This window comes from Amphibalanus amphitrite, unplaced genomic scaffold (genome assembly GCF_019059575.1).
Source record: "Amphibalanus amphitrite isolate SeventyFive unplaced genomic scaffold, NRLGWU_Aamphi_draft 001681F_arrow, whole genome shotgun sequence".
Taxonomy (NCBI): Eukaryota; Metazoa; Arthropoda; class Thecostraca; order Balanomorpha; family Balanidae; genus Amphibalanus; species Amphibalanus amphitrite.
Genome location: NW_024883174.1, coordinates 28,059 through 42,826, shown reverse-complemented (window position 1 = coordinate 42,826; position 14,768 = coordinate 28,059). Strand labels below are relative to the sequence as shown.

The following is a 14,768-nucleotide window of genomic DNA, read 5'->3' as shown; positions in this document are numbered from 1 at the left end:
TAACACGCTCCGAACTGCACGATCTAGAGTCTAGCCCGTCTAGCCATTTGGACCTCGAACGTGCAACAATAAACACAATCGGCCATCGGCACCGCAGCGCAGTACACTGCCTTACCCGCTACTGCGTGTCTCGGTCACAAAATTCACAAAGTACGCAAGTGAGCAAAAGTCACGCCGTTCAGCGATGGCGCCAGCTCACCTAGCTAGCCACCGGGCAGTCAGCCTTCACTACGAGCCCACCATCGGTCGCGGCTCGCTCACGCACTGCAGTCCCTCACTGCCCTACTCGTCAGTTCTCAAGAGCAGTATGAGGCGGTGGATCGGTCGGTCATACTCCGACCGCCCGATCTTCACGCGCACCTTACGCACGAGTTCGTCGTCACTCGGATACACGCGCACAACGCGTCCCATCGGCCACCGCCCCCTTGGGGCAGCATCGTCCACGACGATCACGACGTCACCGTCTCGGACGTTGGGTTCAGTTGCCTGCCACCGTCTCCGTTCCTGCAGAGAAGGCAGGAACTCTCTCCTCCAGCGTGTCCAGAAGAGGTTCGCCAGGAATTGCACGCGCCTCCAGCGATGTCTCGCGTACAGGTCCTCCCTGACGAATCGTCCCGGAAGAGAGCACACTACTTTCGACTTTAAGGTTAGTAGCTGCTGAGGAGTCAGGGGTTCGACCGTGTTAGTATCGGACATACTAGTGTAAGTAAGTGGCTGGCCGTTGATGATGGCTTCTGTCTCGACCATCACTGTGCGCAGCAGTTCGTCGTCCAGGCTGTGGCCGTGCGAGGCCAGGATGCTGCTGAACACCGCCCGCGCTGTCCGAATCGGTCGCTCCCAAACGCCTCCCATATGACTTGCGTGAGGGACATTGGTGTGGAACTCAACGAGGTCGCAGTCATCCTTCAGGAGCTCATCCTGGATCTTCTTGTGGTCAGTCTCCTTCAGGGCGGCTTCCAGAAGGCTCTTGCCGCCCATGAAGTTGGTTCCTTGATCGCAAAACAAGCGGCGTACCGGGCCTCTCCGCCCCACGAAGCGCCGGTATGCGTTCAAGAACGAGTCAGCCGATAGTGAGTTTGCTGTCTCCAAGTGGACACCTCGGGAGCTCAGGCACGTGAACATCACGCCCCATCGCTTCACATCGCTTCTCTTTTCCCGGATATAGAAAGGGCCGAAATAGTCCACTCCTGTGAACGTGAACGGCTCGGCACCTTCCACACGTTCTGCAGGGAGATCCGACATCTTCTGTACAGACGGCGTTCCTCTCAGACGGATGCATTTCACACACTTCAGGATGCATCGAGACACCGCAGACCTTCCTCGTACTATCCAGTATCCTCGCTGTCTCACTTCACTCAGAGTTGTCTCTCGTCCGCAGTGCTCCATCTGGTCATGCACATGACGCACAACAAGGTCTGTCACATGTGAGCGATTGGGCAATATCACCGGATGAGCCACTTCGAAAGGCACATCTGCTCTCCGGAGTCGACCCCCAACTCGCAGCAGACCGTCGTTGTCGATGAACGGGTCCAGTCGGAACAACGAGCTCGTCTTCTTGACGCACCGCTTGATCCGTCCACTTCTTTCGTCTGTTGATTGAAGGGCCAAGTTCCGTCTCTGAAGCTCTTCGCTGAAACTGTCAGCTTGAACAGACTTCAGAATTGCCCTTTCAGCTTTGTTCAGCTCTTCTACGCTGGTCGCCACTCCGCGCGGCTGTCCCAGCGCGCCCTCCTCATGTTGTGCTGTATCTCGGTCACAGCTTCTTGCGCGCTGGCGCACTATCTGGCAGAAGCGCCGTACCACGGCGACAGCTCGTTTGGCTCGAGACCAGCTGGAAAAGTAGTCCAGTCGTTTGGCCAGAGACTGGTTGGGACTCCTCGGACTTCAATCTTGAGCACACTTGCTGCCTTCACTTCAGGGTCATCCGATGCCACTTCTGCCTTTGTGACCTGTCCGGGAAGACCTCCGCGCTGCAGAAGGAACGCAGGTCCGTTCCACCACAGACCGTTGGTCTTCAGCTCGTTCAGAGCTGCTCCTCTCGATGCGATGTCAGCTGGGTTATCTTCGGACGTGTCGCCACTGAGTGGGGCGCGTCGCCTGTCGAATCTGCTGGACGCGGTTCGACACGAAGACATGAAACCTCTTCGATTCGTTGTAGATATAACCCAGCACCACTTTGCTGTCGGTCCAGAACACTTCGTTCAACTCTGGTATATCTAGCTCTCTTCTTAGGAGACAGCTGCCCTTCACCATCGCCACTGCCGCAGTCAGCTCCAGTCTGGGTACGGTGAGAGGGCGCTTAGGAGTGACTCGTGCTTTGCTGAAGACGAGTGATGATGCCATTTGCCCGTCCTCCGTCATGATCCTTAGATAGCTGCAGTAGCCGTAGCCTTCCAGACTTGCATCACAGAAGTGATGCAACTCGTACAGCTTCACACACTCTTGTCCCAGGCCATGGGCGTAGCACCTGGGCACACTCACTGAGGAGAGCTGCGAGAGGCCGGACTTCCAGCTTTCCCAGCGTTGGGCAGTCTCGTCGGCTAGTGGATCATCCCAGTCGTATCCATCTGTGCAAAGCTGCTTCAAGATCTTCTTGCCTTGAAGGGTTACCGGCGATACGAAACCCAAAGGGTCGTAGAGGGAGCTCACGAGAGAGAGGATCCCTCTTCTGGTGGGTGGCCGTTCTGGAGTCTCGAAGCTGAAGCCGAGAGTGTCGTCTCTCAGGTTCCACCTGATGCCCAAGGTGTGTTCAAGTGCCGTCATCTCACTCATGACTTCGACTTCTTGCAAGTCCTTGGCGCGACGGTTGGCCGGGAGCTGTAGCAGGACCTCAGACTCGTTAGACGCGAACTTCCGTAGGTTGAAGCCTCCTTTCGCGCAGAGATCGATGGTTCTCTTCGCCAGGTCTACGGCAGACTCCACGTCTGGTACGGATGTGAGGCCGTCGTCCACGTAGAAGTTACGCCGCACGAACTCGGCTGCACTTCTTCCTGATGTACTCTCGTATCTGTTGGCAGTTTCCTTCAATGCCATCATCGCACACGCTGGCGAGGACGTCGCCCCGAACAGGTGTGTTGTCATGCGGTGCTCTTCTGGGCTAGCGGTGATGTCACCTCGCTTCCACCACAGGAAGCGGAGGAGGTTCCGGTCTTCTGGGTTGACGCCGACCTGGTTAAACATGCCCTGCACATCACAGCTGAGGCCGACGAGCTCCTTTCTGAAACGGATAAGTACGCCGATGAGGCTATTTCCGACATCGGGACCCTGAAGGAGCTGCGAATTCAGAGACACTCCTTGATGTTGAGCGCTACAATCGAACACCACTCTGAGCTTGGCCTTCTTGGGGTGGTACACCCCATGATGTGGTACGTACCACACATGTCCGGCCTCCTGTTCTTGTTCATCGGCTGGAACGACTTCGGCGTAGCCTCTCTCCAGCATGTCATTCATAAACGCTTCATACTCCTCTCGGAACCTTGGGTCTTTCGCCAGTCTGCGTTTCAATCCTTGGAGCCTCTTCAAAGCCACCTCTCTGTTGTCCGGAAAGGAGAACATCTGGTCCCTCAGCGGGAGGGGCATCTCGAAATGGAGGTCCTCTCTCTGATGTATTTTGCTCTTCACGATGTTCATGAACTTCGTGTCGTCTTGTGAGTACGTGTGCTCTTCAAGCGTGTCGTGGAAGTCAGCCTCAAGCAGGTGCATCAGCTGAACAGGGCTCACTTCTCGAGTGTGCACGCGGAAGGCAAAGTGACAGGACGTCCCGTTGCTCCTTTTCGCCTCACTGTCCAGGATACCGACGATACTCCATCCAAGTACTGTCTTCATTGCCCATGGCTCGTGGTCTTCTCCCGCGACAACTTATAGAGGCTTCACTGCCTTCGCGCAGTTGATTCCGATCAAGACTCCAATCTCGGCTTCATCGAAGTATGGAGGCAGTTGCTGTCCAACAGACTTCAAGTGAGGCCACTTCCGTACGCTCTCCTCTTTGGGGATGAGCCCACGATCTGCCGGGATATCGGAGCGCGAGTAGGTCGTAGGCAGGGGTACTTCGTCTCCGCCATCAACTGCCTGCACCACTAGACCATGGACGGCGTGGGCTCGCTCGACTGATTTCCCGGTCATTGTGTTCAGTTGCAGACGGGTTTCCACCCCTTCAACGTCCATCTGCTGGCGTACCGACTCCTTGATAAAACAGGCGTCTGACTGCAAGTCCAATAAGGCGTAGGTGACGATCTCTCTATCTGGTCGCTCATCATGACGAAGCCGCACGGGGACGACCATCGAATGGGCGCACACATTTCTCTCTGCAACGCCCACTCGAAGAGAAGTCGCACTTGTCTGGGTACCCTGACTGCTCTTCGTGCTTGATCGCCCACCATCAGAGGCCACCAGAGCGTCATCATGCAGGACGGTAGGATGCAGCTTCCCACACTTAGTGCACCGTTTCTTCACCTTGCACGTACGCCACACATGTCCAGGCTTGAGACAGCCTCTGCAGAGACCGTGCTTGAGGACGGCGTCATGTCTCTCACGGACGCTCATCTTGATGAACTTCTGACAGTAGTCCAGAGTGTGGTCTCCATTGCAAATCTTGCACCTCAATCTTGGCACTTGGTCACCATCTGACGGCGCGTTGGTGGCAGCTAAGAATGTTCTTGCTCTTGTCTTGGGCTGAGGCTTCTTCGTGTTCTGCTCAGCTTCGGAGAGACGACTACCAACCGGTCCGCTGGCAACGCGCGCTTCTTTCCTCAAAAAGAGGACAAACTCGCCTAGAGACGGATACCTCGCGCTGGATCCGAGGCGGGGCTCGTAGAGCGCCTCGTCTACCACCCGTTCCCAGCGGTTCACAATGTACTTCGGCAGTAGCTGAAGCATCCGAACGTTCTCGTCAGGGTCACTGAGGACATCCAGACCTGCAACGGTTCTTGAAGCAACTTCGCAACTCTCCAAGTAGTCGGCGAACTGCCGGAGTCCCCTTGCATCGCCAGGAGCGATCTTCGGCCATGTACGTATCTTCCTTCTGTAGGTCTGTGCAGTTATGAAGTTGCTTCCATAACGCTCTTGCAGTTTCGCCTTCGCCTCACCATAAGCATCCTCTGAGCTCAAGTGCAGAAAACCTTGGATCGCGTTGCGTGCTTCACCGCTCGTGTACCGAGAGAGGAAGTGTAGCCTCTCGGCAGCTGATGAAGTGCGCGCTTCAATGTAGCTTTCAAATGATTTCATCCACAGGTGAAACTGCTCTGCATCACCACGGAACACCTCTGGCTCCAGGGCTGGCAGAGAACTTCTCTTACTCTGCTCTGCAAGTAGCTGAGCCAGCCCTGAGAGAAGCTCTGCTGCAGAAGAGGCGGCTGCTCCCTGCGAAGGTTCTTGACTAGGATTCCTCACATCAGCTTCTCGGTTCGTGTCAGCTGCAGTGCTCAGTCCTGGTGCAGGCTGCTGCTGGTGATCAGATGGAGCAGCAATGTCCTCTACTGTCTGTTCCGGATGGCGGCTGGTTACAGCGTTTCCCTCAGTCTGACCTTCCAGTTCCAGCTTGAACTTGTGTGTCACCTCTGCCTGTCTATGCTGGATTTCGATCTCAGTTTGCAGTGCCAACTCCTCTTCTTTCCATTGCAACTCTTGGCGTTGACGCTCAAGCTCTTGCCTTGCCTTCAGCATGGACAGTCTTGCTGCCACTTCAGCTTTCTTGCGCTGGTCTTCGATCTGCATCAGCTGAAGGCCAGACTTCGTGCTGACGCCAGAGCCAGCCACTGATGCACTTGCCGTCTTCTGCGGCTGTCTGCTCTTCAAGTAGCCTTCAACCACCATTCTGACTTGGTCGATTTCTTCCAAAACCATCTTGTGGTTATCTGAGTGCTGCTCCACTTCAGCCCGAGGGAGCAAGTGACACAACTCATATTCTGTCTGTGAGAAGGAGATGTAGTTGTGGATCCACTTCTTTGCCTTCTCTTCTGAGATGTCTGGGTTCACCTCCACTTCGGTAACACTCTGTCGGACCACCTGCCGACTGAGCTGCTTCAGTTCACGTAGCTGATGCTTGTAGGCCTTCGTCTTCAGTTGAGTTTGGTACTCGCGTCCCGCCTCTGTTGGACGGATGGCTCTCCCAGAACTGGACTGCAGAGCGTCCAACGTCTCATCCTCCTTCCCCGAATCAGCCATGTTAGTTCAGGTAAGGTAGGTCAGTATCAATAGGTTAGTGGTTCAGAGGAATTGGTTATGTTAAAAACTATTAACTTCACCAAACACTATACTACAAACACAAGTTGTAGGTAACTATACTACAGAAAACAACTCAAAACTGGTGACACATCATAACTGAAGCCACCCCACTACGGGTGGAAGAATTTTTACTGATAGCGCCATCGTCCATCGCCGTTAATCAAACTGCAACTCAAAATAAACTTGGATCGAACTAAAAGGTTTATTGCAGCCTCGATGTGGAGATGGTCAATACTGATGACCAATGACCGTAAAAACTGTCAAAAAACCACACACACACACAACAACATTCGGTCAGATTCAGTCGCAACACATAAACAGGATAACACATACAAAATGACTAGATCAAGACATTGATGATTAAATGAGGATATGAAACAATCATGGACAAACAAAACCAAGTTCAATAAACAAATTAAAGATCAAACAGGCACCTACTTCGTCCGGGTATAATGGGGTCGTGCTCCAATCAGCTGTTAGGCGCGTCTGCTCGTCAGTCGTCTCCAATAAGTACAAATGAGACCAATGATAGCGAGACCAATGATAGCGCCAACCTCAACGTGAGTCACGTCACACCGATGCCTTCAGCTCAATGGCTGGAGAAAAATAAGTAGCAATTAGTAATCCACATCCATGCGTCGAGCAGCCACGGTCACACACATCACAATCATGCAACATGCGCCTCATTCCATGGCACCAACATTCATCCCAGTACCGACAGAGCTTTGGCGGTAACACGCATGCATGCATGGTTGCTATAGATCAAATAATGCGCGACAAGCGTTGCCATGGCAACCTTCCGTCAACTTGCCCGGAGCTGTGTCAACGGCAGCGTTCAGTGCAAGGCGTTCAGTGTGTCCAATTATATTACTGAGGAATCAGGACAACAGGGCGGAGCTTCCTATGCATACAGTTGGTAGGGATTGGGGTGGCTGCCCCAACATGCAATTTTGCCCCACCATTGTTTGGCTCATTTGTAGGAATTTGTTGATTTCCAAAGCATTTTTTCGCAATGACCAGCTTTGAAATGTCAATATTAGGTATTGCAAAAGATTATCTCTGTAACGTTAGGAATGCTTTTAGCTTAGCATTGTATTCAAGTTACCAATGGACATATAGGTTTGACGACTTTTTGCTCCACTAACTTCCCTGGAAAAGCTCCACCTATACAGAAAAACGTTATGTGGATTGCGGATTCGTGCCTCCATTTTATTAACCATGCGTAACCATGTAGGGAAGAGTGGGGTAAGATGCCCAGGGTGGGAAAGACGCCCCACCCCCTCTAGCGGCGAAACAAAGAATCGAACCTGGAAATTAATGTTCTTAGCGTTAAGTGGAAGACTGCCTTGTTAACTGCACAAAAATTTGCGAAGCTCAGTTGGGCAACGGCTGGCTGGTGACTGCATGTTTTCTATCCGCTTCTTTCAAAAAATATTTTGGTGTCAAAACATTGTAAATATCAAAGAAGGTATATAATTTTTATGTCCCTTGCTATGGTCGTGATACATTAACCCGCGCCCCACTGGGGTCTGTGTATAACACGCCCTACTGGGGGGGGCTATTCATAGCCCCCCCCCCCCCTCCTAACTCCGAAACTACTGGGCCGATCGTCAAAATTCAAACGGCGTCTGATAGCCCCGGAAAAACTGTCGAGCGAAACCTAATTTCATTGACCTCGAGGTCACCGATGACGTCACAGGTCAGGTCAAAGTAAAAATTATTAGCATTTTGGCTTGTTCACATTTTGGGCTCTGGCCGCCGTCTTACAAGTAAGATTAGGCTCATTTTTGGTACACACACTCTTAAACAGATGCTCTAGATACCCTGAGGGTACCAAACTTTTACTTTGATTTTCAGGTCAAGGTCAGGTTATCACAGGTCACGAAAATATTTTATCATGCGTCGGTCACGTGACACATGTTTTATGGTCCATTTAGGCCATAGATTTCGAATTTGATGTCGTCTGTGTCATTCGAGGTCATTTTGAGTCGAATTTAGCTTAGGTCAGGTCACTTTCAGGTCAAAAAAGGTCAAATTTTGAAGTTAAAATTTTTCAACAAAAAAGGTGTCCATTGGATGCAGTTTGAGCTCAGGAACACGATGGTGCCATTTATATTGGTGTACGATGTCAAATACGTACTGAAAAATTGATTTGAAAAATTAATAATTGTGAATTTTTTGCAATAATGCGTAGGTATAACTTGGCCATTTTTGAAGATATTTAGCTAAAACATGCTAGAGTTAGTCATAATCACGCGTTCTGTCACATATATTCCGGTTTTTACGAAAAGTCAAAAACTTTTTGAAAAAAATATAAAAATACAAATTTTGAATATGATTATATCAAATTTTCGAAACTTTCAAATTTTTGAAAATTCGAGATAGCAGTTTGATAGCGCGGTCAATTCTGAGTCTTGTCATGCAAAGAAATTGGATCTAGCTTAAAAACTGAGCTCTTGGGAGCGATTGCCGTGGTTCAATGTTTTGCGTCGAAATCGGACGAACATGACGTCACTCTGACGTCATTTCCGGCCGACCTATGGTAGCTACGAAGTTCAAATTTTGACACAAGGTGTCAAATTGATGCAGCCGAAGGTACTGTAAGTTTGGCGTCGATCCGTTAAGCGGTTTGGAAGTTGTTTCAGAAAAACGGGAGGGGGGGCTATAAATAGCCCCCCCAGTGGGGCGCGGGTTAACATGCGTGTACTGTGTCCCAAACAGTTTGTTTCAGGGTGTAGTTTTATGGCTAGCAAATGTACTGATTTAATGTTAATTCGGTACCTTGGGGTAAGATGCCCCCTGCCCTGATGGGGAAAGACGCCCCCCTAAATCCGTAGGCTGGCCTTCAAGGAATCCGTCAAATCATTTATTACATACTTGTGATGAGAGACAAAAGCCGATCTGGGACTATTAACCCTCGCCCCGTTGGGGGGGGGCATTTTGGCCCCCCCTGTGGTTTTTCCTGAATAGCAAGAAAACGGCGGCGCGCAGCGCCGCCAAATTTTCAGTACCTTCCCAGGCATCAATTTGACACCTTCACACCAAATTTCAAGTCTTGGGTCACCTTAGGTCAGGAGTTATTGAGGTCAAACTGAGGTCATGTTCGAGCAAAAATGAGCAAAAAAGATGCAATCTTGAAACGCTCACCAAATCTACAGTTATCAAGCAATTTCAAAGTTCTTTATATGGTCTAGTAGACAAAAAGCGGCGCTACAAAACTGCTATCTCGGATTTTCAAAATTTTTGGTTTTTGACCAAAAAAATCAAAAAATTGATTTTTTTAGAAAAACTTTGAAAAAATCCAAAATTTTTCCGAATTTCGAAAAAACCGGAATATATCTGATAGTCCCAGCGCTCTTCTATATACATACCAAATTTCAGATCGATATCTCGTTTTTTGGCCAAGTTATAGCGAAAAAACTGTTCAAAAATGATGACGTAAAATTTTTGAACTCAATTTTTAGCGATTCTAGACCACGTACGGCAAAACAAAGACCACCATTGAACTCCCCGTGACGAGCTGCATCGATTCGATACCCATTTTATCAAAAATATCAACTTTGAAATTTGACCTAATTTGACCTGACCTTGACCTGACCTTGACCTAAACGTGATCTAAGCTGGCCCCAAAGGCTGCCTGACCCATATAATCGCATTTATCATGTAAAATGGACCATAAAACATGTATCACACGACACTTTCATATTGTGACCCCCCCGTGACCTGACCTCTGTGACCTGACCTGGTATCAGTGACCTCAAACAGCAAAATATGTGTTTGAAGAACATTTCCCCATCGATGATTTTCAATGAAATGAATTTTACTCGATTTTACAACGCATTTCTTGAAGTGCCTGTAAACGGTGAAAATTGAACCTTTGACCTGACCTGTGACGTCATCGGTTTGACCCAGGTCAATAAAATTGGGTCACAAGGTAGTTCCCCGTTGGAGCTATCCAACGCCGTTTACCGCTTGTCGCTATGTTGCGTGGTTCTCGAGATCTTAGGGGGGGGGGCAAAATGCCCCCCCCCCCCAACCGGGCGCGTTGCTCGGCAGAGCCCAACGGGGCGCGGGTTAAGAGTCCAGTACGGTCGGGTGCTCCCCATATGCCGGTCTCTCGGCCCACACAGCGACTTTTTGAGCGGCATCTGACTCTGAGAGCGCTCACGACGGCCTCTGTGGGCCCCATTATTGGCTCCAAGGCCCCTCACGACATCCTTTGAGGGCTCCCACGTTGGCTCCACGGGCCGCGCTGGCATCTGAGATCCCCACGATGGGCTCGAGGGCCCTCAAGCATCATGAAGACCTATAAGGGCCCCACAGCGGTCTCCGAACGCCACCACGGAGGCTTGTTTGGCCGCGCTGAACTATGATGGCTTTAAAGATGACCTCTGAACAGACATGGGCACGGATCCCAGACGACCAAACACGAAAATCAAGATGGCCACTAGACTAGTGGACTTTAAGCATGGAATTATGGTGGAAAACATGGCTAATAGATGCCTCTCAACGAACCAACTATTTTGCATTCCCTCAGAGTTCACAGTTTTGAGAAAATCCCTCAAGATCCATCTCGGATCCATGGCCACGAATCATGGATCCGAGATGGAGATAGGTAGGTACTCACATAGGTTTAGGGCAGTTATCTATTACCATTCGATCTTCAGGGGTGCCAATGAGTGTGCTCGAGCATCCTCAAAACCTATGCTTTTTAAATTTCAGCCCACATTTACCAGGCTATTCACCAACCATGTCCATTTCAATTTGGGTCAAAGTGTGAGTACCATCCGAACAAGTGTTGTTTTTTCAGCACCAACAACATTCCGGCCACCTGAGGACACACGCAGGTAGTTTGCCCTTAGCACATAATGTCAGTTCGGTACCTATTTCTATATGGAGCGAGGTCAAAAAATGACAAAAAGGCGACGGAAGTGGAACATGCTGGCTCCCGAAAGTGGGCTATTCCAATAGACACGTGTTGCGTTGAAACAACACTGAGCCTCGGTCCTCACTCGATATATACAAGCTCACGATACCCGCCTGATCAAGCGCCTGATCGTATATAGGGCCTTGCGCCTGATATCTCTTTGTATTCCTTACTGCACGCAGTCGGAGCCTTGGTTGGGGCCGTGTTTCCACATTAGATAAAACTGAAAGAGCTAGTGAGGCATATGAGGCGCAGTCATGTACAGCTGCACGCATGCCTACATATGTAGATGACGCAGACAACTTTACGGCACTTATAAGCGCACTTGTTTCTGAACTACCGAAGGGTGAAGTCAACAAGCACATTTTTTGTTATTGTTTTTTTTTAGAATTAGCATGTTTTTGCTTATGTATGGAACCCAACAAAGCCATCGAGCTATTCTTTGCTTCATCGAAATCAAACTTCAAAACACCTACCAGGCGGTGAGACGGCAGACGAGAGATGTGCAGCGTATGTTTCAGACACGCACATAAATTTTAAATGGAACTGGGATTCGATCCCACCGTTCCCACATATCATCATCTCTGATCCAATGAAATGACACCATAGATCCCAGCCTGCAGTCTGCATTCAGATCCTGACTAAGAGTTCCAACACTCGGATCTCAGCACATGTGTGCTGGGTTTGGTATCGATCATCCCTCCCGTCCTCCACCGCACAGTGACACAAAGGCAGCCCTTTGTTTGTCAAAATCGATGACCGTTTTTCGAGCTCGTCAGGGCGAGAGCGTTTTTCTCACCGGGTGGACATTGTTTGGTTGGGTCCTTTAGTTATTGATAAATGATTATCACTAGTTGTCTTATGTCCTTTAGCCCTCGCCGGACCTATTGGTTTTCTACATACGCGCCGGCCGAGGGGGGGGGGGCGGGTACGACCCCCCCCCCCTCGCCGTTTCGCCCCTGGTGGAGCTAGCGCGTCGCGGAAAAAAACGAGCGTGTGCGCCGTTACGAGACGCAGAGATTGGTACCCGATTTTAAGGTCCTAGGTCAACCGGTGACCTCTGAGGTCAGGTCAAGTGCCCCAAGGTACGGTTCCGTTTTTGGTGAATAACTTCGCAAAAAAACGGCCGCAGAGCGCCGATTTTGGCAGCATCGTGTTCGTCTCGCTCAGGCGCGTCGAATGGTATACTTTTTGTCTGGGTCAGGTCAACTTGGGGTGTTGACCTCAGGTCAAGGTCAGGTCAGCACCCCCAGGTCACGAGGTTGGTCGAAAGAGGTCATGTCGCATATCATTCGATTCGGCAGGTCTTCCTGAGTCCATTGGTGGCTTTCCCGACTCGCTAGCTCAATTTGATCAAGAGTTATTGACGAAAAACTAATATGACCTTGATGACGTCATAAATGACGTCACGAAAGGTCAACATTGCAAAAGTGACTCATCTAACCTTGCAAGGAGTGCATAAAATCACGATTCTGTGTGCTTGAGATAGTTGGAGATCGTTCCCGGCGCCAGAATAGCAGTTTTCATTTTTCCCCATTGACTTATAATGGTGAGGTCACGAAAATGACCTGACCTCATATGACCTTTAGGAAAAATCCGAGATATACAAGTTGTGGGACTCATAATGGATACTAGATCCTGCAAGTTTCATTTCCCTGTGACATCTCCTCTGGCAGTGAGGGCGTTGCGAAGTTGCGACATCTGAAGACCGTGCAGAGGTTCACTTATGACGTCATAGGTCAGTGACCTGACCTGACCCAAAAATGCGGTTGGTGTCAAAAGATGCGGCTTGGATCAAAGGTCAGGTATGCCAAGTTTCAGCTCTCTATCGCCAGCGTGTTCGGAGCTATCGCGAAAAAACCCTATGGGGGGGGGGCGGCACCCGCCCCCCCCCCCCTCGACCGGCGAGGATTAGATCACAAATAGGTGGATTATGAAGACGGTCACAGTTAGACGGAGAATTGTGAAAATCGCAAAATGAACAGCCTAGCGATGTCAGATACGGAGAGGTGAAATGTTGCGAAATGCGGATTGCACTACAGTAGGTACCTACAGGGTGTCCCAAAAGTTCGTTCTCACATTATGTTTGCATGTGAAACAGAGTACATTGCGTTTTGATATATTTATGACCCCTCAATGTGCTCCCCATTTAATAGGCAAACACGTGAATACATGCTGCGGCATACCAACCGGCATGTTTGGCTGCATAGCAAGCTTAAAGTTAACCCAGACTGACTTGACATGCACCGTGAGCTCCTCGAGGCTGGAACAGCGCTACGCTTCGACGAGCCTCAATTTCAGCATAACCAACACATTTTTATGAAATTTTGATCCGATGAGGTGCCTGGCATGTGATCTTGCCACAAACGCCTGTCACAGTCTCCTTGCACCGCTTTTAATCTTTGCTTGACCTGTGCACTGATGCACTGTCTTGCCTGAAGATGGGCCTACGACCTCCCGGATGCCATTTTCTCCTCTATAAATGTGTTCATACTCGCGGTTCGAGTTCAGCTTGAGGGCTGAAACTCCTCCTAGATGTTCTTGGAAAAGCATTCTGCTTCCCCAAACTGTTTCTGGGTTGCCACTTGCAACTTGTTCAACTCCAGAACGCCTATAACCCAACAACACATTGACCATGGCCTTTTGCATAGGAACATAACGGGACGAAACGGAGGCCTCCTCCTTCGCCCTTATGGGGTTGTTTTCGGGTTTGGACGGGTGTTTCATCTCGAACGTGGACTAGTTAGTCCAGATGACGTGGTTGATGTCATCAGCCCTCTAGTTTTGTTTAGCCTCAGGCATAACGAAACTCATGTTTGGCCATTTTAAGACGTTTTTGACTGTTTTGTGCCCTCCGGTAAGCAAAGCTTAAGTCACCTCGAGTTATGTACCCCGAAAGAACACTCTTAGACAGCTGGTAATCCATCCTGAAAAGTCTACTTACCAACTTTCTAACCCTTTAACCTTTTTGATGGCCACTTTGGCGCCACACAGTTTTGGCCACTTGGCTCACTCCTGAGGGCTGACTGCAAAGAGGATAAACTTGCAGCGATTGACTCCCGACAAATCATCGGCGTCACTTGCTGACTGTGCGTCCAGTTAGCGATGGACATTGGCTACAGACTGGTAGGCCTCAATCACCCTCAATCGTCGCAAATGGTCACGTGCTGACTAAATACTGAGACGTACCCGTATCGGAGACCTCTATGTTGCGGCGTTAGCCGTCTCTGTATGAAGCGGGCTCTTTAGCAAAAACTATTTTGTCTACAGAAATTAGCTACTGTGGAGCATATTTCTACCAGCCATGGCAACCACGTAAGCTCAGTTACGAACCAATTTCAGCGTGCCTTTAAGCAAGAGAGCCTAAAAACGTAAAATTTAGGTGAGAACGAACTTATGGGACACCCTGTATACCCATGTATTCCGCACATTCCAACAATGACCCTGTTCTCCACTCACTGTCTAGTTTTTTATGAATACTGAATAGCCAAAGGGATATTCATTTATGTGAGCTTTGAAATGTCAATGGGGAAACAGTAGTACCTAAGGCGCTATCCGAGTGAGCACAAAACCCTTTTTGCTCCCGAAATTAAACCAACATCTAACATACGTGGGATAC

At 49.8% G+C, this 14,768-nt stretch overlaps 2 protein-coding genes across 2 annotated transcripts in view; both read right to left on the bottom strand.

Annotated features, from left to right (window-relative positions):
* Positions 1–14,768, bottom strand: part of LOC122374612 (E3 ubiquitin-protein ligase MARCHF8-like) — a 58,203-nt gene that overhangs the window by 41,682 nt on the left and 1,753 nt on the right. The window lies entirely within an intron of this gene.
* Positions 2,059–3,825, bottom strand: LOC122374611. Its single transcript, XM_043353447.1, has one exon. It carries the CDS (start codon positions 3,823–3,825, stop codon positions 2,059–2,061), a length of 1,767 nt encoding a protein of 588 aa, XP_043209382.1.

Coding starts and splice junctions, on each gene's coding strand:
- LOC122374611 (XM_043353447.1), bottom strand. CDS start 3,825: ATGAAGACAGTACTTGGATGGAGTATCGTCGGTATCCTGGACAGTGAG.